This window comes from Salvelinus alpinus, chromosome 5, assembly GCF_045679555.1.
Source record: "Salvelinus alpinus chromosome 5, SLU_Salpinus.1, whole genome shotgun sequence".
Taxonomy (NCBI): Eukaryota; Metazoa; Chordata; class Actinopteri; order Salmoniformes; family Salmonidae; genus Salvelinus; species Salvelinus alpinus.
In genome coordinates this window covers 19842034-19860522 of record NC_092090.1, presented here as the reverse complement: position 1 = coordinate 19860522, position 18489 = coordinate 19842034, and the positions used below count along the sequence as shown (strand labels likewise).

General features: G+C 44.8%; 1 protein-coding gene across 2 annotated transcripts in view; it reads left to right on the top strand.

Moving 5' to 3' along the window:
• il16 (interleukin 16) overlaps window positions 1-18489 on the top strand; it is a 62842-nt gene that overhangs the window by 7332 nt on the left and 37021 nt on the right. For both annotated transcript variants that reach the window (XM_071400853.1, XM_071400852.1), the window contains exons 2-5: window positions 6948-7194; window positions 7396-7666; window positions 15352-15494; window positions 17590-17758. In XM_071400853.1, the coding sequence (XP_071256954.1) occupies window positions 6948-7194; window positions 7396-7666; window positions 15352-15494; window positions 17590-17758 (830 nt within the window). The remainder of the gene's footprint in view (window positions 1-6947; window positions 7195-7395; window positions 7667-15351; window positions 15495-17589; window positions 17759-18489) is intronic.

The following is an 18489-nucleotide window of genomic DNA, read 5'->3' as shown; positions in this document are numbered from 1 at the left end:
GATAGAGAAAGGGAGGAGAGACAGAGGAGAGAGAGAGAGAGAGAGTGAGATAGAGAGAGAGAGAGATAGAGAAAGGGAGGAGAGACAGAGGAGGGAGAGGAGAGAGCGAGAGAGAGAGTGAGATAGAGAGAGAGAGAGATAGAGAAAGGGAGGAGAGACAGAGGAGGGAGAGGAGAGAGCGAGAGAGAGAGTGAGATAGAGATAGAGAAAGGGAGGAGAGACAGAGGAGGCAGAGAGAAAGATACGTGGGGATGAGAGACAGAGGAGGGAGAGAGAAAGATACGTGGGGATGAGAGACAGAGGAGGGAGAGAGGAAGATACGTGGGGATGAGAGACAGAGATAGAGAAAGGGAGGAGAGACAGAGGAGGGAGAGAGAAAGATACGTGGGGATGAGAGACAGAGGAGGGAGAGAGAAAGATACGTGGGGATGAGAGACAGAGAGGTCACGGGCAGCAGTGAACAGTAAACAGAGGAAGATAGAGAGGGAGACCTTCAACAAACCTACAACATGATGCTGACCTGTGTCTCCAGTCTATCTACTATATCTGAGCTGAGGGATTCTTAGCCAGCCTGAAGCATTTACAACAAACACACTAAATGGGACTGTGTGCATGCAAGTGTGTCTGTGTGTGTGTGTGCTGCTTGCCTCATTATTACAATAATGACAAACATCCTTCCATTATCAGAGCAATTTTCTTAAAAAAAACAACTTGTGTGGCACATGGGGTTTCCACTTAACCTCCCGTCTGTTATTGGAAGAGCTATTCGTTACATCACAACATAGTGTTGTATCAACCACCATACAGAGAGGTATTTGTCAGCATGTGGAGTCCCAGCTCCTGTGGAAGTCAGCTCTTGTGGACCTTGGCCAGGGAACACAGAGAGCAGGGAAGCAACCAAAGACATGTGGCTGGGACAGGGTTGTGTGTGTGTGTGTGTGTGTGTGTGGAGGGGGGAAACGAAGACCCAATATGCATTGGCTCAGCATGAGAGAGGCCTGTCAGTCAGGATTTCTTATAACATGTTATGTCATTAATATGACAGTCTTATGACACAGGGTTCATAAAGTCTTACCTTTCCATCTTTTTGTTAATACATTTTTTTACTTGTCATATTTTATTTCTATTCTTGGGCATTATTATTATTATTATTATTATTATTTATTTTTTTACCCCCTTTTTCTCCCCATTTTCGTGGTATCCAATTATTGTCTCATCGCTACAACTCTCGTACGGGCTCGGGAGAGACGAAGGTCGAGAGCGATGCGTCCTCCGAAACACAACCCAACCAAGCCGCACTGCTTCTTAACACAGCTCGCATCCAACCCGGAAGCCAGCCGCACCAATGTGTCGGAGGAAACACCGTACACCTAGCGACCTGGTCAGCGTGCACTGCGCCCGGCCGGCCACAGGAGTCGCTAGTGCGCGATGAGACAAGGATATCCCTACCGGCCAAACCCTCCCTAACCTGGACGACGCTGGGCCAATTGTGCGTCGCCCCCCCTGTCGCGGCCAGCTGCGACAGAGCCTGGGCTCGAACCCAGAGTCTCTTAGACCACTGCGCCACCCGGGAGGCCCTCTTGGGCATTATTGACAGACATTATTGCAGAGAATTGCTCTCTCTCCAGATGACTCTATGGAATGATTTACATTCCAAGTTGTCTGGTTTCTTTCATTATTGCAGTTGGTCTCAAAAACAGGCATCATTCCTCCATGAATGAAGTGTTTTGTAAATGATCTAGTTCGCTGGGCTGGGGACATTGAGTACCCAATGTTATTTTGAAGCGGCACTGATAGCCATTTTTATTGGTTGTGTGACACCATCAGAACAACAACAAACCAATCATGCGTACTTTCATGTCTCCTGACGAATGAGGGGATTCTACTTATGCCCTGGCCCTGCCCTGGGGTGAACCGGGTTAGCGTTGATTACATTCGTTCTGGAACCAGGATCACTCCTCGACATGAGCCAGGTGCCCCGTTTTGGCCGACCGCAAAGTTGTCTCAAAACAAAAGTTGCGTAGGTTATTAAGCACGTGGAGTGATGAGTAGGATTCTGTGTTTTTACATGCAGACGGGTTTGCTTTTGATAAAAAGGCTTTATCTGCTTCCCAATTAAAACTAGTTACAAAAATCGAACATAGATTTGATGGAAAAAAGATGTTTCTGAACGATGCATCATGCTGCCTTGTTGACGACTAGCTGACTGGCTAGCTAATAAACATACTGTGCAGAAAATCTTCAAATCTTTGTTTTACACAATGTCATATCTCAGTACACAATGTATGTAGCCTGCTGTATGTAGCCTGCTGTATGTAGCCTGCTGTATGTAGACTGCTGTATGTAGCCTGCTGTATGTAGCCTGCTGTATGTAGCCTGCTGTATGTAGCCCGCTGTATGTAGCCTGCTGTATACTTAGATAAGTGTTTCTGACTTGAGCGAAACAAAGATCCATTTAAAGCAACATCTATAATGCATATGCAGGGTCATCATATAGGTTTGTTATGGTGAGAGAGAAGCAGTTAGTCAGGAGACCTTCACTTCTACTATTAGTGTGACAGACACACCAACTTCCAATTCTTACTACTACTACTGGACTATACTTCTAGTACTAATAATACTCTCCACTATTATACTACTGGACTATACTTCTAATACTATAATAGTGTCCACTATTATAGTACTGGACTATACTTCTAATACTATAATAGTGTCCACTATTATAGTACTGGACTATACTTCTAGTACTAATAATACTCTCCACTATTATACTACTGGACTATACTTCTAATACTATAATAGTGTCCACTATTATAGTACTGGACTATACTTCTAGTACTAATAATACTCTCCACTATTATAGTACTGGACTATACTTCTAGTACTAATACTACTCTCCACTATTATAGTACTGGACTATACTTCTAGTACTAATAATACTCACCATTATACTTGGACTATACTTCCAGTACTAATAATACTCTCCATTATACTTGGACTGTACTTCTTGTACTACTAATACTCTCTAGTGTTACTACTATTGGACTATACTTCGAGTACTAATACTACCCCCCACTATTATACTGCTGGACCATACTTCTAGTACTAATAATACTCTCCACTATTATACTACTGGACTATACTTCTATTACTAATAATACTCTCCACGATTATACTACCGGACTATACGTCTGATACTAATAATACTCTCCACTATTATACTACTGGACTATACTTCTAATACTAATAACGAAAAGGACATTTCTTGGCAGGGAAAAAATACATTTGAATAAATATGGGTTTTGACACTCTTATGTAGGTGTCATAACCAGCCATAAAATAACACAATATGTGTCACAACAGGTGTAAAAAGATTGTTAATGACAGTGCTATGACATATTATGACATGGATATGATTGTGTTATAACGTGTTATGGCGCTAGTTGTCAAGGAAAGTGTTACCAAAGTAATAATAGATACACAATGACTAACTATAACAAGGGGTACCAGTACTGAGTTGATGATAACTTGTCTATATACAGTTGAAGTCGGAAGTTTGCATACACTTAGGTTGGAGTCATTAAAACTCGTTTTTCAACCACTCCACAAATTTCTTGTTAACAAACTATAGTTTCGGCAAGTCGGTTAGGACATCTACTTTGTGCATGACACCAGTCATTTTTCCAACAATTGTTTACAGACTTCACTTCCAGTGGGTCAGAAGTTTACATACACTAAGTTGACTGTGCCTTTAAACAGCTTGGAAAATTCCCAAAAATTATGTCATGGCTTTAGAAGCTTCTGATAGGCTAATTGACATAATTTTGGGTCAATTGCAGGTGTACCTGTGGATGTATTTCAAGGCCTACATTCAAACTCAGTGCCTCTTTGCTTGACATCATGGGAAAATCAAAAGAAATCAGCCAAGACCTCAGAAAAAATTGTAGACCTCCACAAGTCCGGTTCATCCTTGGGAGCAATTTTCAAACGCCTAAAGGTACCACGTTCATTTGTACAAACAATAGAACGCAAGTATAAACACCATGAGACCACGCAGCCATCATTCCACTCAGGAAGGAAACACGTTCTGTCTCCTAGAGATAAAAGTACTTTGGTGCGAAAAGTGCAAATCAATCCCAGAACAATAGCAGAAGACCATGTGAAGATGCTGGAGGAAACGGGTACAAAAGTATCTATACCCACAGTAAAATGAGTCCTATATCGACGTAACCTGAAAGGCCGCTCAGCGAGGAAGAAGGCACTGCTCAAAAACCACCTTAAAAAAGCCAGACTACGGTTTGCAACTGCACATGGGGACAAAGATCGTACTTTTTGGAGAAATGTCCTCTTGTCTGATGAAACAAAAATAGAACTGTTTGGCCATGATGACCATCGTTATGTTTGGAGGAAAAGGGGGAATGCTTGCAAGCCGAAGAACACCATCCCAACCGTGAAGCACGGGGGTGTCACGACTCCCACCGAAGGTGGCTCCTCTTCCTGTTCGGGCGGCGCTCGGCGGTCGTCGTCACCGGTCTACTAGCTGCGACCGATCCCTTTTCCCTTTTCTGTTGGTTTTGTCTTATTGGTTACACCTGTTTCTTGTTTAGGTTTTCGTTGGGCTATTTAAGCCTGTAATGCCCGCCTGCTTTTTGTGCGGGCTTATTTTCCTCTGTTCATGTTTGTGGTTGTGCGTTTTTCTTGGTTTTCTCCGGACTGGTTGGGTCCTGGTTTTGGGCCGGTATTGTTATTGCGCCTGGTGTTTTGGCGTGACCATTTTCCTGCGCCGGAATAAAACATTGTCCTTTACCCTCTGCTTCCTGCGCCTGACTCCGCACCCACTACGCATAGAATTGCGTTACAGGGGGTGGCAGCATCATGTTGTGGGGGTGCTTTGCTGCAGGAGGGACCGGTGCACTTCACAAAATAGATGGCATCATGAAGACGGAAAATTATGTGGATATATTGAAGCAACATCTCAAGACATCAGTCAGGAAGTTAAAGCTTGGTCGCAAATGGGTCTTCCAAATGGACAATGACCCCAAGCATACTTCCAAAGTTGTTGCAAAATGCCTTCAGGACAACAAAGTCAAGATATTGGAATGGCCATCACAAAGCCCTGACCTGAATCCTATAGAACATTTGTGGGCAGAACTGAAAAAGCGTGTGCGAGCAAGGAGGCCTACAAACCTGACTCTGTCAGGGGGAATGGGCCAAAATTCACCCAGCTTGTTGTGGGAAGCTTGTGCAAGGCTACCTGAAACGTTTGACCAGAATTAAACAATTTAAAGGCAATGCTACCAAATACTAATTGAGTGTATGTAAACTTCTGACCCACTGGGAATGTGATGAAAGAAATAAAAGCTGAAATTAATCATTCTCTCTACAATTATTCTGATATTTCACATTCTTAAAGCGGTGATCCTAACTGACCTAAACCAGGGAATTTTTCCTTGGATTAAATGTCAGGAATTGTGAAAAACTGAGTTTAAATGTATTTGGCTAAGGTGTGTGTAAACTTCCGACTTCAACTGTACAAGGGGTACCAGTACTAAGTTGATGTGCAGGGGGATGAGATCATTGAGGTAGACGTACAGTACCAGTCAAAAGTTTGGACACACCTTCTCATTCAAGGGTTTTTCTTTATTTCACTATTTTCTACATTATAGAATAATAGTGAAGACATCAAAACTATGAAATAACACATATGGAATCATGTACTGTAGTAACCCAAAAAAATATATTTTAGATTTTAGATTCTTCAAAGTAGCCACCCTTTGCCTTGATGATGCACACTCTTGGCATCCTCTCGACCAGCTTAATGAGGTAGTCACCTGGAATGCATTTCAATTAGCAGGTGTGCCTTGTTAAAAGTTCATTTGTGGAATTTCTTTCCTTCTTAATAAATTTGAGCCAATCAGTTGTGTTGTGACAACGTAGGGGTGGTATACAGAAAACAGCCCTATTTGGTAAAAGACCAAGTCCATATTATGGCAAGAACAGCTCAAATAAGCAAAGAGAAACGACAGGTCATCATTACGACGGTCCATTAGAAAATAGTAAAAATGAAGAAAAACCCTTGAATGATTAGCTGTGTCCAAACTTTTGACTGGTACTGTACATGTAACTACACTCTTAGAAAGAGGTGCTATCTAGAACCTTAAAGGGTTCTTTGACTGTCCCCGGAGGATAACCCTTTGAAGAGCTATTTTTGGTTCCAGGTAGAACCCTTTTGGGTTCTATGTAGAACCCTTTCTACAGAGGGTTCTACATGAAACCCAAAAGAGTTCTAACTGGAACAAAAAAGGTTACTCCTATGCGAACAGCCGAAGAACCCTTTTGGAACTCTTTTTTTCTAAGAGTGTAGGAATAAGGTGACTAGACAACAGGGTAGATAATAAACAGGAGCAGGTTTTCCCATTCTAAGTTATGCACTCCAAATGGCACCCTATTCCCTAATTAGTGCACTACTTGTCACCAGGGCTCATAAGGCCAATTGGGAGGCACCCAGAACAATCTCAGTGCAGATCTCCGTTAGTGTAGTTACTGTAAGTTCATGGTATCCGTGACCTCAAATCCCGTGGGAAGGAGCTTTGGTGTGTGTGTCCGTGCCCATGTGTGCATGTGTGTGCACGTGTGTATATTAATGCGTGTCTGTGTTTGCACGTGCATGTGTGTGCAGTGTGTGCAGTGTGTGCAGTGTGAATGTTAGGAGTCTGATTAAGCCATATTCAGGAGGCTCTAGCAGCAACATGCTGCTGTTTTCAGGGAAGAAAAGATCTCTTATCTCTAACTCCACCATTGCTTCAGCAGATTCTCAGAACACTTATGACACACACAAGCACACAAGCATGCACGGACACACAGACGCACACAGACACACACATACACACGTACACATACACACACACAGGCAGGCTTCCTAATTGAATTTCCGAATTTCCCTGCAGAGTGTCCCTCTCCATTAGCCTGTGTGCCGGCCGGGAGGAGTGTGTGTGAGAGTGTGTTAGCACCACACACACACGCAGCACACACACACACTCTAACGGCCATGCCCCAGAGATACTCCTACCAGAAGAGGAAAGCCAGCACGGCAGCAGCTCGGAGGATGGAGAGGCGAGGCAGGGACTCTGGGAAGACCAACAACACCAACACTAGCCACAGCCACCGCTCCAAGAAGCTAGCCATGCTCTCCAGGTATGGAATCTGTTTGTTGCACACAGCTCGTCAGGCTGGTTGATTTGGCTGATTGGTTAAAGGCTGGTTAAAGCCAACGTGTAGCGGAATTACAGAACAGCCTCGCTGGGTGTCTAATGCCTTTTTGGTTGGAATACGAGGTACAGTAGCAACGGTTTACCTTTTCCTTTTCCTTTGACTTCTTCTTCTTCTTCTCTCCAGGTCCCTGATCCTCTGTCACTCCAGGGCCAGTGATGACTGCCCCAGCCCCGAAGAGAGACCGCCAGGGGAGGGCTGGGAGGGAGACGGGGGCTTGGGGAGAGATGGGAAGGGGGACAGGGAGGTGGAGAGGTCCCGGAAGAAGATCCAGGAAGGACCCCAGGAGAGTGGAGGAACTATGCAGGCATCTACACAGCCACCCGTAGGGGCCACCAACACACTCAGGGCTACAGGAGAACACAAGAGGAATATGAGGAGGTCCTTCAGTATCAAGGTCTGAATGGGGGTTATTTGCTTATCACATTATGGCGTTTTGTTTGGACATTTCAATGATATATTACATCATATGTGGCGCTAAGCCAACAGGGTTGCTGTTTGCAAAGTGGCATTAACAATGTATGTCTCCTGGTCCTGAATTATGACTGTTATGCACTAAGTGCTATCTTTGCATTGGCTGTTTTTATCAACGCATTTGTAGAAATAATGTAAACAGATGTTTTATGCACATAATAATTGTTAATGCACATCAAACACAGTATCACTTAACTAGGAGAACTATGATAAGAAGTTTGAATGAATCTGGAAAAACAGAAAATGTATGTCAGTCCAGTCCCTCAGGCAGTGTATTGGTCAGACATGTAGATCCTTTCTCAGCTGACAGCTAGGCATCAACAAGGGTTAGCATACCGTGTTCATCTACCGTACATGTTGAGTGTTCAGGCTGTTACTGCTACTCCCAGAGGAACCAAGCTGAACACTCCGGCCTTCACAAGCATATGACTTCCTTCTTGTTATGTGTGCTGGGTAGAGAGTGTTAGTTGCTCAAAAGGGGTCTGATACTCACTTGAAACACGGACATTCTCAAAAATCATGCATTGAAGGCAATGGGAGATTTGTGAGGGGGAAATGAATAATGCATGTCGATCTCAAGTTAGGTTTCGTCTCAATATGAAAAGCATTTAGGAGAAAAAATATACAACACAGTATTGTATCTGAAGATTGAGTCCAGAGTATGAAGAACTCCTGGTCCTGCCCTTAATATAGTCTGGAATGTGTTCCTCTAGTCATCTCTGTCTGGACTGTGTTTCTTGTGCAAATGCATAACAGCAATCACATGGCCTATGTGTCAGAGGGCTGAGTGCTGCTGTTGGGCCTGTTTAACTCACACACAAAGACAGTGTTTGTTGTGAACCAGGGGAGGGAGAGAGGCATTAGGCCATAGTGGAAGCAGAGACATGTTAACTAGCTAACACAAGGCTATGAGGACATTGTACTGATGTCATAGAGCCTCGGGACAATGTGGCCATGTTCAAATAATGAATAAATGCGCCCTTCGTTCCTTCATCCCTCCCCTATTTGAGGTTATGACTGGTCTGTTAGTCTTCCTCCTAGCTATGTGTTATAAGATAAAAGCCTCACGTCTGTCAGTAGCTGTGAACTCACCTGGCTGATTCTATTCAGGCCAATCTTCAGCCAGATTGATGTCAGGAAGTACTGTTCAGTGGCAGACTGATTATATTCAGTCCAATCTTCAGCCAGATTGATGTCAGGAATTACTGTTCCATAGAAGACTGATTATATTCAGGCCAATATTAAGCCAGATTGATGTCAGGAATTACTGTTCCATAGAAGACTGATTATATTCAGGCCAATATTAAGCCAGATTGATGTCAGGAATTACTGTTCCATAGAAGACTGATTATATTCAGGCCAATATTAAGCCAGATTGATGTCAGGAATTACTGTTCCATAGAAGACTGATTATATTCAGGCCAATATTAAGCCAGATTGATGTCAGGAATTACTGTTCCATAGAAGACTGATTATATTCAGGCCAATATTAAGCCAGATTGATGTCAGGAATTACTGTTCCATAGAAGACTGATTATATTCAGGCCAACCTTCAGCCAGATTGATGTCAGGAATTACTGTTCCGTGCAGAACATAAATCAGAGTTCATGAATGAATGAATGCTACTTACTTCATCATTAGGATAACATGAGGACTATGTCACAAGACAATGTGATCCTATGGACATTCAGAGAGAACCCCAAGGTTACCCTGAAGTCTATGAATGAACTCTACTCATCAACGTTAGGTGGATTCCATGTCAACTCATTAACAATTCATTTGTTGATACTGAAGCGGAAGGCTGTCATATAAAAACTGTCATACAAAAGTCCTACTGTTGATTATGACAAGACACACCTGGTGGGTGAGACAGAGGAGAGAGCTTGTTAGTGTCCAACCGGTCACAAATTAATTGAGAAGTTCACATAGAAAAAAAGTATTGATTCCTTTTTCAAAACAACACCTGAATTGGCCTGGGAGAAATGGAATTGAGCCCAATCCTGCTACTCTGAGCTGACAGAAGGCTATGTCACAGGACAGTCGATAACAGACATTCAGATATATGGAAAAAGATCACAAGTGAAACAAACATTGAGCAGACATTCACTGTGTTTTTACATTGTTTTGTATTTATATCCTGTGCCACATTAGAATGTGTGTTTAATACCTCTGGGTTGTTGTTCTTTATATTCAGATAGAGATATATAATGGAAGAAGGAGAAACATTGAACGGGATATAGAGAGGGGGTTCCTTGTGCTGCAGGTTACAGTTTTACCCACCAGCCCAGACTCAGCCACAGTACCGCACAGTCAGACTACAGCATTTTACCTCAAACAATGTGAAGCCATAGTGGGTGTGGGGCAATACCTTTACTACGGTTCCAAACATGGCTCCTGCATTTCATAAGGACAATGTCTTGTTAGATTTAAGTTAATCATATGGTTCTCTTTAAAAAGGAGCCTAAACACACTAGTGGTTGTCTCATAAAGGTAACTTACACACACTGTGGTCCAGTTCATAGACCTATAAACGCTCTACTACTCTGCTATTTGTTCTGAAGCTGTCAACCCGTTAACTCAAGGTCTAGATTTGGTCATAAAGCTGGCTTTTATAACCCTGCATAGAGGTGCCCTTGTGTTGGCTCTGCTGGACTGGACTGTGTTGGTGTAAGAAAAGGCCAGGGGTGCCATATGTATCTAACGTCTCAGAGTAGGAGAGCTGATTTAGGATCAGCTTTGCCTTTTAGATCACGATGAATAAGATAATACAGATAGGGGTGACCTGATCCTAGATCAGCACTCCTACTCTGAGCTGCTCGATACATATGCAGTATATGTACAGTGGCCCTAAAGTTGTACGGTGGCCCTAATGGTCAAATTAGCTTTGTTCCAGGCAATGTGTTGCCTTAACCCCTCTGAAGATCCATCCCCAACTTCCCTGGTTTTACTCTCTGAACAAACATATTTTATGCTATCGTAATATGTTGAAACCATCCATATGAACCATTCAAATCAGCATAATGTGGCTTCATCAACTGAGTGCTAGCCTTTTCACATACTTGTATCGCTCCTTGACTTATAACACCCTTGTCTAATGAATGGCGCCGGAGAAGAAGGCTGACATTTTACTTGTTCCTATCCAATTGTGTTTTTTTGTTTGTTTCTTTGCGTTGTTTGTAACTTATTTTGTACATAATGTTGCTGCTACCGTCTCTTATGGACATCAGAACGGCGATTACTCACAACGATCTGGCAGAATCCTATTTTTCCTTTAACGAGTCTGACAAGCCCAATGTGAATGATATACAGCTTTCCCGGGAACAGGCCCAGATCCCCGTCATTTGCGTGAAGAGAAGGCGGAGAAAAAGGGGCCAGAGGGTGGGCTGCCTTCTGAGAATTTGTAGGCGATCGAAAAAACCACCACTGCCTTCCATTCTGCTAGCACACGTGCAATCTTTGGAAAATAAAATAGATGACCTACGTGGAAGATTAAACTACCAATGGGACATTCAAAACTGTAATATCTTATGCTTCACGGAGTCGTGGCTGAACGACAACATTATCAACATACAGCTGGCTGGTTATACGCTGTATCGGCAGGATAGAACAGCGGCGTCTGGTAAGACAAGGGGCGGCGGACTACTTATTCTTGTAAATAACAGCTGGTGCAGGATATCTAAGGAAGTCTCGAGTATCTCATGATAAGCTGTAGACCACACCATCTACCTAGAGAGTTTTTATCTGTGTTTTTCGTAGGTGTCTACATACCACCACAGACTGAGGCTGACACTAAGACCGCACTCAATTAGTTGTATTCCGCCATAAGCAAACAGGAAAACGCTCACCCAGTGGCGGTGCTCATAGTAGCTGGGGACTTTAATGCAGGCAAACTTAAATCGGTCTTACCAAATTTCTATCAGCATGTTAAATGTGCAACCAGAGGTAAAAACCTCTGGACCACCTTTACTCCACACACAGAGACGCATACAAAACTCTCCCTCGCCCTCCATTTGGCAAATCTGACCATAATTCTATCCTCCTGATTCCTGCTTACAGGCAAAAATTAAAGCAGGAAGCACCAGTAACTCAATCAATAAAAAGTGGTCAGATGAAGCAGATGCTAAGCTACATGACTGTTTTGCTAGCACAGACTGGAATATGTTCCGGGATTGCTCCGATGGCATTGAGCAGTACACCACATCAGTCATTGGCTTCATCAATAAGTGCATCGATGACGTCGTCCCCACAGTGACCGTACGTGCATACCCCAACCAGAAGCCATGGATGACAGGCAACATCAGCAGTGAGCTAAAGGCTAGAGCTGCCGCTTTCAAGGAACGAGACTCTAACCCGGAAGCTTATAAGAAATCCTGCTATGCCCTCCGACGAACCGTTAAACAGGCAAAGCGTCAATTCAGGACTAATATCGAATCGTACTACACTGACTCTGACGCTCATCGGATGTGTCAGGACTTGCAAACCATACAGACTACAAAGGGAAGCACAGCCGAGAGCTGCCCAATGACACGAGCCTATCAGACGAGGTAAACTACTTCTATGCTCGCTTCGATGCAAATAACACTGAAACATGCATGAGAGCACCAGCTGTTCCGGAAGACTGTGTGATCATGCTCTCCACAGCCGATGTGAGTAAGACCTTTAAACAGGTCAACATTCACAAGGCCGCAGGGCCAGACGGATTACCATGACATGTACTGCGAGCATGCGCTGACCACCTGGCAAGTGTCTTCACTGACATTTTCAACCTCTCCCTGTCCGAGTCTGTAATAACAGCATGTTTTAAGCAGACCACCATAGTCCCTGTGCCCAAGAACACTAAGGTAGCCTGCATAAATGACTACCGACCCGTAGCACTCACGTCTGTAGCCATGAAATGCTTTGAATGGCTGGTCATGGCTCACATCAACACCATTATCCCAGAAGCCCTAGACCCACTCCAATTTGCATACCACCCCAACAGATCCACAGATGATGCCATGTCTATTGCACGCCACACTGCCCTTTGCCACCTATTAATGCTATTCATTGACTACAGCTCAGCATTCAACACCATAGTGCCCTCAAAGCTCTGCAATAATAAGCTAAGGACCCTGGTACTAAACGCCTCCCTCTGAAACTGGATCCCGGACTTCCTGACGGGCCGCCCCCAGGTGGTAAGGGTAGGTAACAACACATCCGCCACAGTGATCCTCAACACGGGGGCCCCTCAGGGGTGTGTGCTCAGTCCCCTCCTCTACTCCCTGTTCACTCATGACAGCATGGCCAGGCACGACTCCAACACCATCAAGTTAAGTTTGCTGATGACACAACAGTGGTCGGCCTGATCAACAACAACAACGAGACAGCCTATAAGGAGGAGGTCAGAGACCTGGCTGTGTAGTGCCAGGACAACAACCTCTCCCTCAACGTGATCAAGACAAAGGAGATGATGGTGGACTACAGGACAAAGAGGGCTGAGCACGCCCCCATTCTCATCGATGGGGCTGTAGTGGAGCAGGTTGAGAGCTTCAAGTTCCTTGGTGTCCACATCACCAACAAACTAACATGGTCCAAGCACACCAAGACAGTCGTGAAGAGGGCACAACAAAACCTATTCCCCTTCAGGAGACTGAAAAAACTTGGCAAGGGTCCTCAGATCCTCAAAAGGTTCTACAGCTGCACCATCGAGAGCATCCTGACTGGTTGCATCACTGCCTGGTATGCCAACTGTTCGGCCTCCGACCGCAAGGCACTACAGAGGGTAGTGCATACGGCCCAGTACATCACTGGGGCCAAGCTTCCTGCATCCAGGACCTCTTTACCAGGCGGCGTCAGAGTAAGGCCCTATAAATTGTCAAAGACTCCAGCCACCCTAGTTATAGACTGTTCTTTCTGCTACCGCACTGCAAGCAGTACCGGCATGCCAGGTCTAGGTCCAAGAGGTTTCTTAACAGCTTCTACCCCTGAGCCATAAGACTCCTGAACATCTAATCAAATGGCTACCCAGACAATTTGCATTGCCCCCACCCCCCCTTTTACACCCCTGCTACTCTCTGTTGTTATCATCTATGCATAATCACTTTAATAACTCTACCTACATGTACCTCAATTACCTCGACTAACCGGTGCCCCCGCACATTGACTCTGTACCGGTACCCCCTGTATATAGTCTCGCTATTTTTATTTTACTGCTGCTCTTTAATTGCTTATTACTTTTCTTTCTTATTCTTATTTGTACTGTAATGTTGGTTAGTGGCTCGTAAGTAAGCATTTCACTGTAAGGTCTACTACACCTGTTGTATTCAGCATCTCACTGTAAGGTCTACTACACCTGTTGTATTCAGCATCTCACTGTAAGGTCTACTACACCTGTTGTATTCAGCATCTCACTGTAAGGTCTACGACACCTGTTGTATTCAGCATCTCACTGTAAGGTCTACTACACCTGTTGTATTCAGCATCTCACTGTAAGGTCTACTACACCTGTTGTATTCAGCATTTCACTGTAAGGTCTACGACACCTGTTGTATTCAGCATCTCACTGTAAGGTCTACTACACCTGTTGTATTCAGCATCTCACTGTAAGGTCTACTACACCTGTTGTATTCAGCATTTCACTGTAAGGTCTACTACACCTGTTGTATTCAGCATTTCACTGTAAGGTCTACTACACCTGTTGTATTCAGCATCTCACTGTAAGGTCTACTACACCTGTTGTATTCAGCATTTCACTGTAAGGTCTACTACACCTGTTGTATTCAGCATCTCACTGAAAGGTCTACTACACCTGTTGTATTCGGCGCATGTGACTAATAACATCTGATTTGATTTGAAGAAAACAAAGTTGAGCATGTTGGAACCTCATCTCTCCTGGGACTGTATTGGAGCAGGAGAGTACTGCCCCTGCATAGATACCCCCCTTGTGCTAACGCTCTGTCCTATTGGCACAGGAGAGTACTGCCCCTGCATAGATACCCTCCTTGTGCTAACGCTCTGTCCTATTGGCACAGGAGAGTACCGCCCCTGCATAGATACCCTCCTTGTGCTAACGCTCTGTCCTATTGGCACAGGAGAGTACCGCCCCTGCATAGATACCCTCCTTGTGCTAACTATCTGTCCTATTGGCACAGGAGAGTACTGCCACTGCATAGATATCCCCTTGTGCTAACGCTCTGTCCTATTGGCACAGGAGAGTACTGCCCCTGCATAGATACCCTCCTTGTGCTAACTATCTGTCCTATTGGCACAGGAGAGTACCGCCCCTGCATAGATACCCTCCTTGTGCTAACGCTCTGTCCTATTGGCACAGGAGAGTACCGCCCCTGCATAGATACCCTCCTTGTGCTAACTATCTGTCCTATTGGCACAGGAGAGTACTGCCCCTGCATAGATACCCTCCTTGTGCTAACTATCTGTCCTATTGGCACAGGAGAGTACTGCCCCTGCATATATATCCCCTTGTGCTAACGCTCTGTCCTATTGGCACAGGAGAGTACTGCCCCTGCATAGATACCCTCCTTGTGCTAACTATCTGTCCTATTGGCACAGGAGAGTACTGCCCCTGCATAGATACCCTCCTTGTGCTAACTATCTGTCCTATTGGTGCAGGAGAGCAGTATCTGGAGGATGTGTGTAACGACGGGGGCGGGTGAGGAGGGTCTGGGCCGACAGACTGGCGATAGCAGCCCCCAGACGGAGGACAAAGAACCCAGTGTGGAGCGAGGGAGGAAGGGAGGAGGGGATGGACACAGGTAGCCATACAGCCATACAGATATAAGCGGACTGCTATAATGCTTTATTACTTGTTGTAAGCATGTCTGTGCCTTTATAATGTCTTCTTAAAGGGATACGTCGGGATTATATCAATGAGGTTCTTTATATACACTATATATACAAAAGTATGTGGACACCCCTTCAAATGAGTGGATTTGGCTATTTCAGCCACACCCGTTGCTGACAGGTGAGTAAAATCGAGCACACAGCCATGCAATCTCCATAGACATTGGCAGTAGATTGGCCTTACTGACGAGCTCAGTGACTTTCAACGTGGCATCGTCATAGGATGCCACCTTTCCAACAAGTCAGTTCGTCAAATTTCTTCCCTGCTAGAGCTGCCCCGGTCAACTGTAAGTGCTGTTATTGTGAAGTGGAAACGTTTAGGAGCAACAACGGCTCAGCCGCAAAGCGGTAGGCAACACAAGCTCACATAACGGGACCACCATGTGCTCAAGCACGTAGCGTGTAAAAATCATCTGTCCTCGGTTGCAACACTCACTACCGGGTTCCAAACTGCCTCGGGAAGCAACGTCAGCACAAGAACTGTTCGTCAGGAGCTTCATGAAATGGGTTTCCATAGCCGAGCAGCCACATACAAGCCTAAGATCACCGTGCGCAATGCCAAGCGTCGGCTGGAATGGTGTAAAGCTTGCTGACATTTGACTCTGGAGCAGTGGAAACGCATTCTCTGGAGTGATGAATCACGCTTCACCATCTGGTAGTCCAACGGACTAATCTGGATTTGGCGGATGCCAAGAGAATGCTTCCTGCCCCAATGCATAGTGCCAACTGTAAAGTTTGGTGGAGGAGGAATAATGGTCTGGGGCTGTTTTTCATGATTCGGACTAGGCTCCTTAGTTCCAGTGAAGGGAAATCTTAACGCTACAGCATACAATGACATTCTAGGCCAGTGGTTCCCAACTTTTTTGCTTACTGTACCACCAACTGAATTTTGCTTTGCCCGGAGTACCCCTGAAATACCCCCTCATGTGCATTTTACCAGTAGACCTATGGTCTCATGAGTCTTCTCATGTAACCCTTGAGGATAGGCCAAACACCTCCAGGGGTCCTAGTACCCCTGGTTGGGAACCACTGTTCTAGACAATTCTGTGCTTCCAAGTTTGTGGCAACAGTTTAGGGAAGGACCTTTCCTGTTTCAGCATGACTATGCCCCCTTGTACAAAGCTTGGTCCATTCAGAAATTGTTTGTCGAGATACGTGTGGAAGAACTTGACTGGCCTGCACAGAGCCCTTACCTCAACCTCATCGAACACCTTTGGGATGAATTAAAACGCCGACTGCGAGCCTGGCCTTATCGCCCAACATCAGTGCCGGGCCTCACTGATACTGTTTTGGCTGAATGGAAGCAAGTCCCAACAATGCAATGTTCCAACATCTAATAGAAAGCCTTCCCAGAAGTGGGCTTTTATAGCAGCAAAGGGGAGACCAACTCCATATTAATGTCCATGAATTTGTAATGAGATGTTCAACGAGCAGGTGTCCACATACTTTTGGTCATGTAGTGTTCTTCCCCAGAGTCAGATGAACTCATGGATAATATTTGTATGTCTCTGTGTCCAGCATGAAGGAAGTTAGAGGTACTTTTGCGAGCCAATGCTAACTAGCATTAGTGCAATTACTGGAAGTCTATGGGTATCTACTAGCATGCTTCATACTGGACACAGAGACATACTCATGGTATCCATGAGTTCATCTGATTCTGGGGAGGTAGATAAAGGGCCTCATTGCCAAAGTCCCGAAGTATCCCTTTCAGGTTTATTCTTATTATGTTATGTCTTTCTATGTAATACATTTTGAACTGATTCACCATGGCTGTTAGCATAGTGCATTATACCTGTCAGTTCATGGTTTTTCTAAGATGGCCGTACCAGGTCTTGTGTACATCAGATTGGGGAATGCATGCAGCAGATTGCCAAAGTGTACTGGTTAATGCACCCACACTGCCAAACAACAGTGGCTATTTTGCTATGTTTAGTTCTCAGAGAAAAGCTTCAAAGACATTTCCCTGAAGCTTCTGTCTAACTGTCTTTCTTCCTGCCTCTCCTGGAGTTACCTTCAGAGTACAGACACGCTTGCACCTTTTAACGGACAGTGTCTGAACGGCCATGCCAGGACAGAGGGGGAGAGGCAGGCCAAGAACGGCCATGCTGCAAGGACAGAGGGGGAGGGAGGGAGGCAGGCCGCCTCCAGGACCAGCCACATAACAGCCTACAGTGAGGTAGCACCACTCACATCCCACTTGTTCTGTTGCTGAAATGAAGAAAAAATAAAATACCAGACCTGGGTTCATACCAGACCTGGGTTCAAATCGTATTTGTTTTACTTCAAATACTTTGAGCCTGCTTGGAGTGCCATGCAGTGGGAGAGGTTTGCACTTGGGGACTATTCAAGTTTTTTTTTTTAACAACTGCTATGCTGGCCATTCTAAATTAATACATCCCATAATATGTTCCTGTGAGTCCCAAATGGCACCCTATTCCCTGTATAGTTTACTATTTTTGACCAAAGTATTGACAATATAGGGAATAGGGTACCATTTTGCACCCTCCCTGTGTTACAGTAGTTTATTCTCCGTCATCCCTCTAGCCACTAAGTCTGTGTGGGTCTGGTATTTCTTCACATGCTGTAGCCACATTCCCATCCTACACCCATCAGACACTGGGCCCAGACACCACTGGGCCCAGACACCACTGGGCCCAGACACCACTGGGCCCAGACACCACTGGGCCCAGATGGGCCCAGATGGAATCTGTGGGACAGAATGTCTGCATTGCTTCAGAAATGGAATGAGTACAAATGAAACCAAACAGTGAAATGAAGCCTTGCTAGCCACAGTCACTGCACTGACACTATGCAGTATATTTGTACAGGAAAAAGAGCTGCGTAGTAACATTGACAGAGACAGTTCCAAATGATCAATCAATCAAATTGATGAGGGCCCATCCTCAT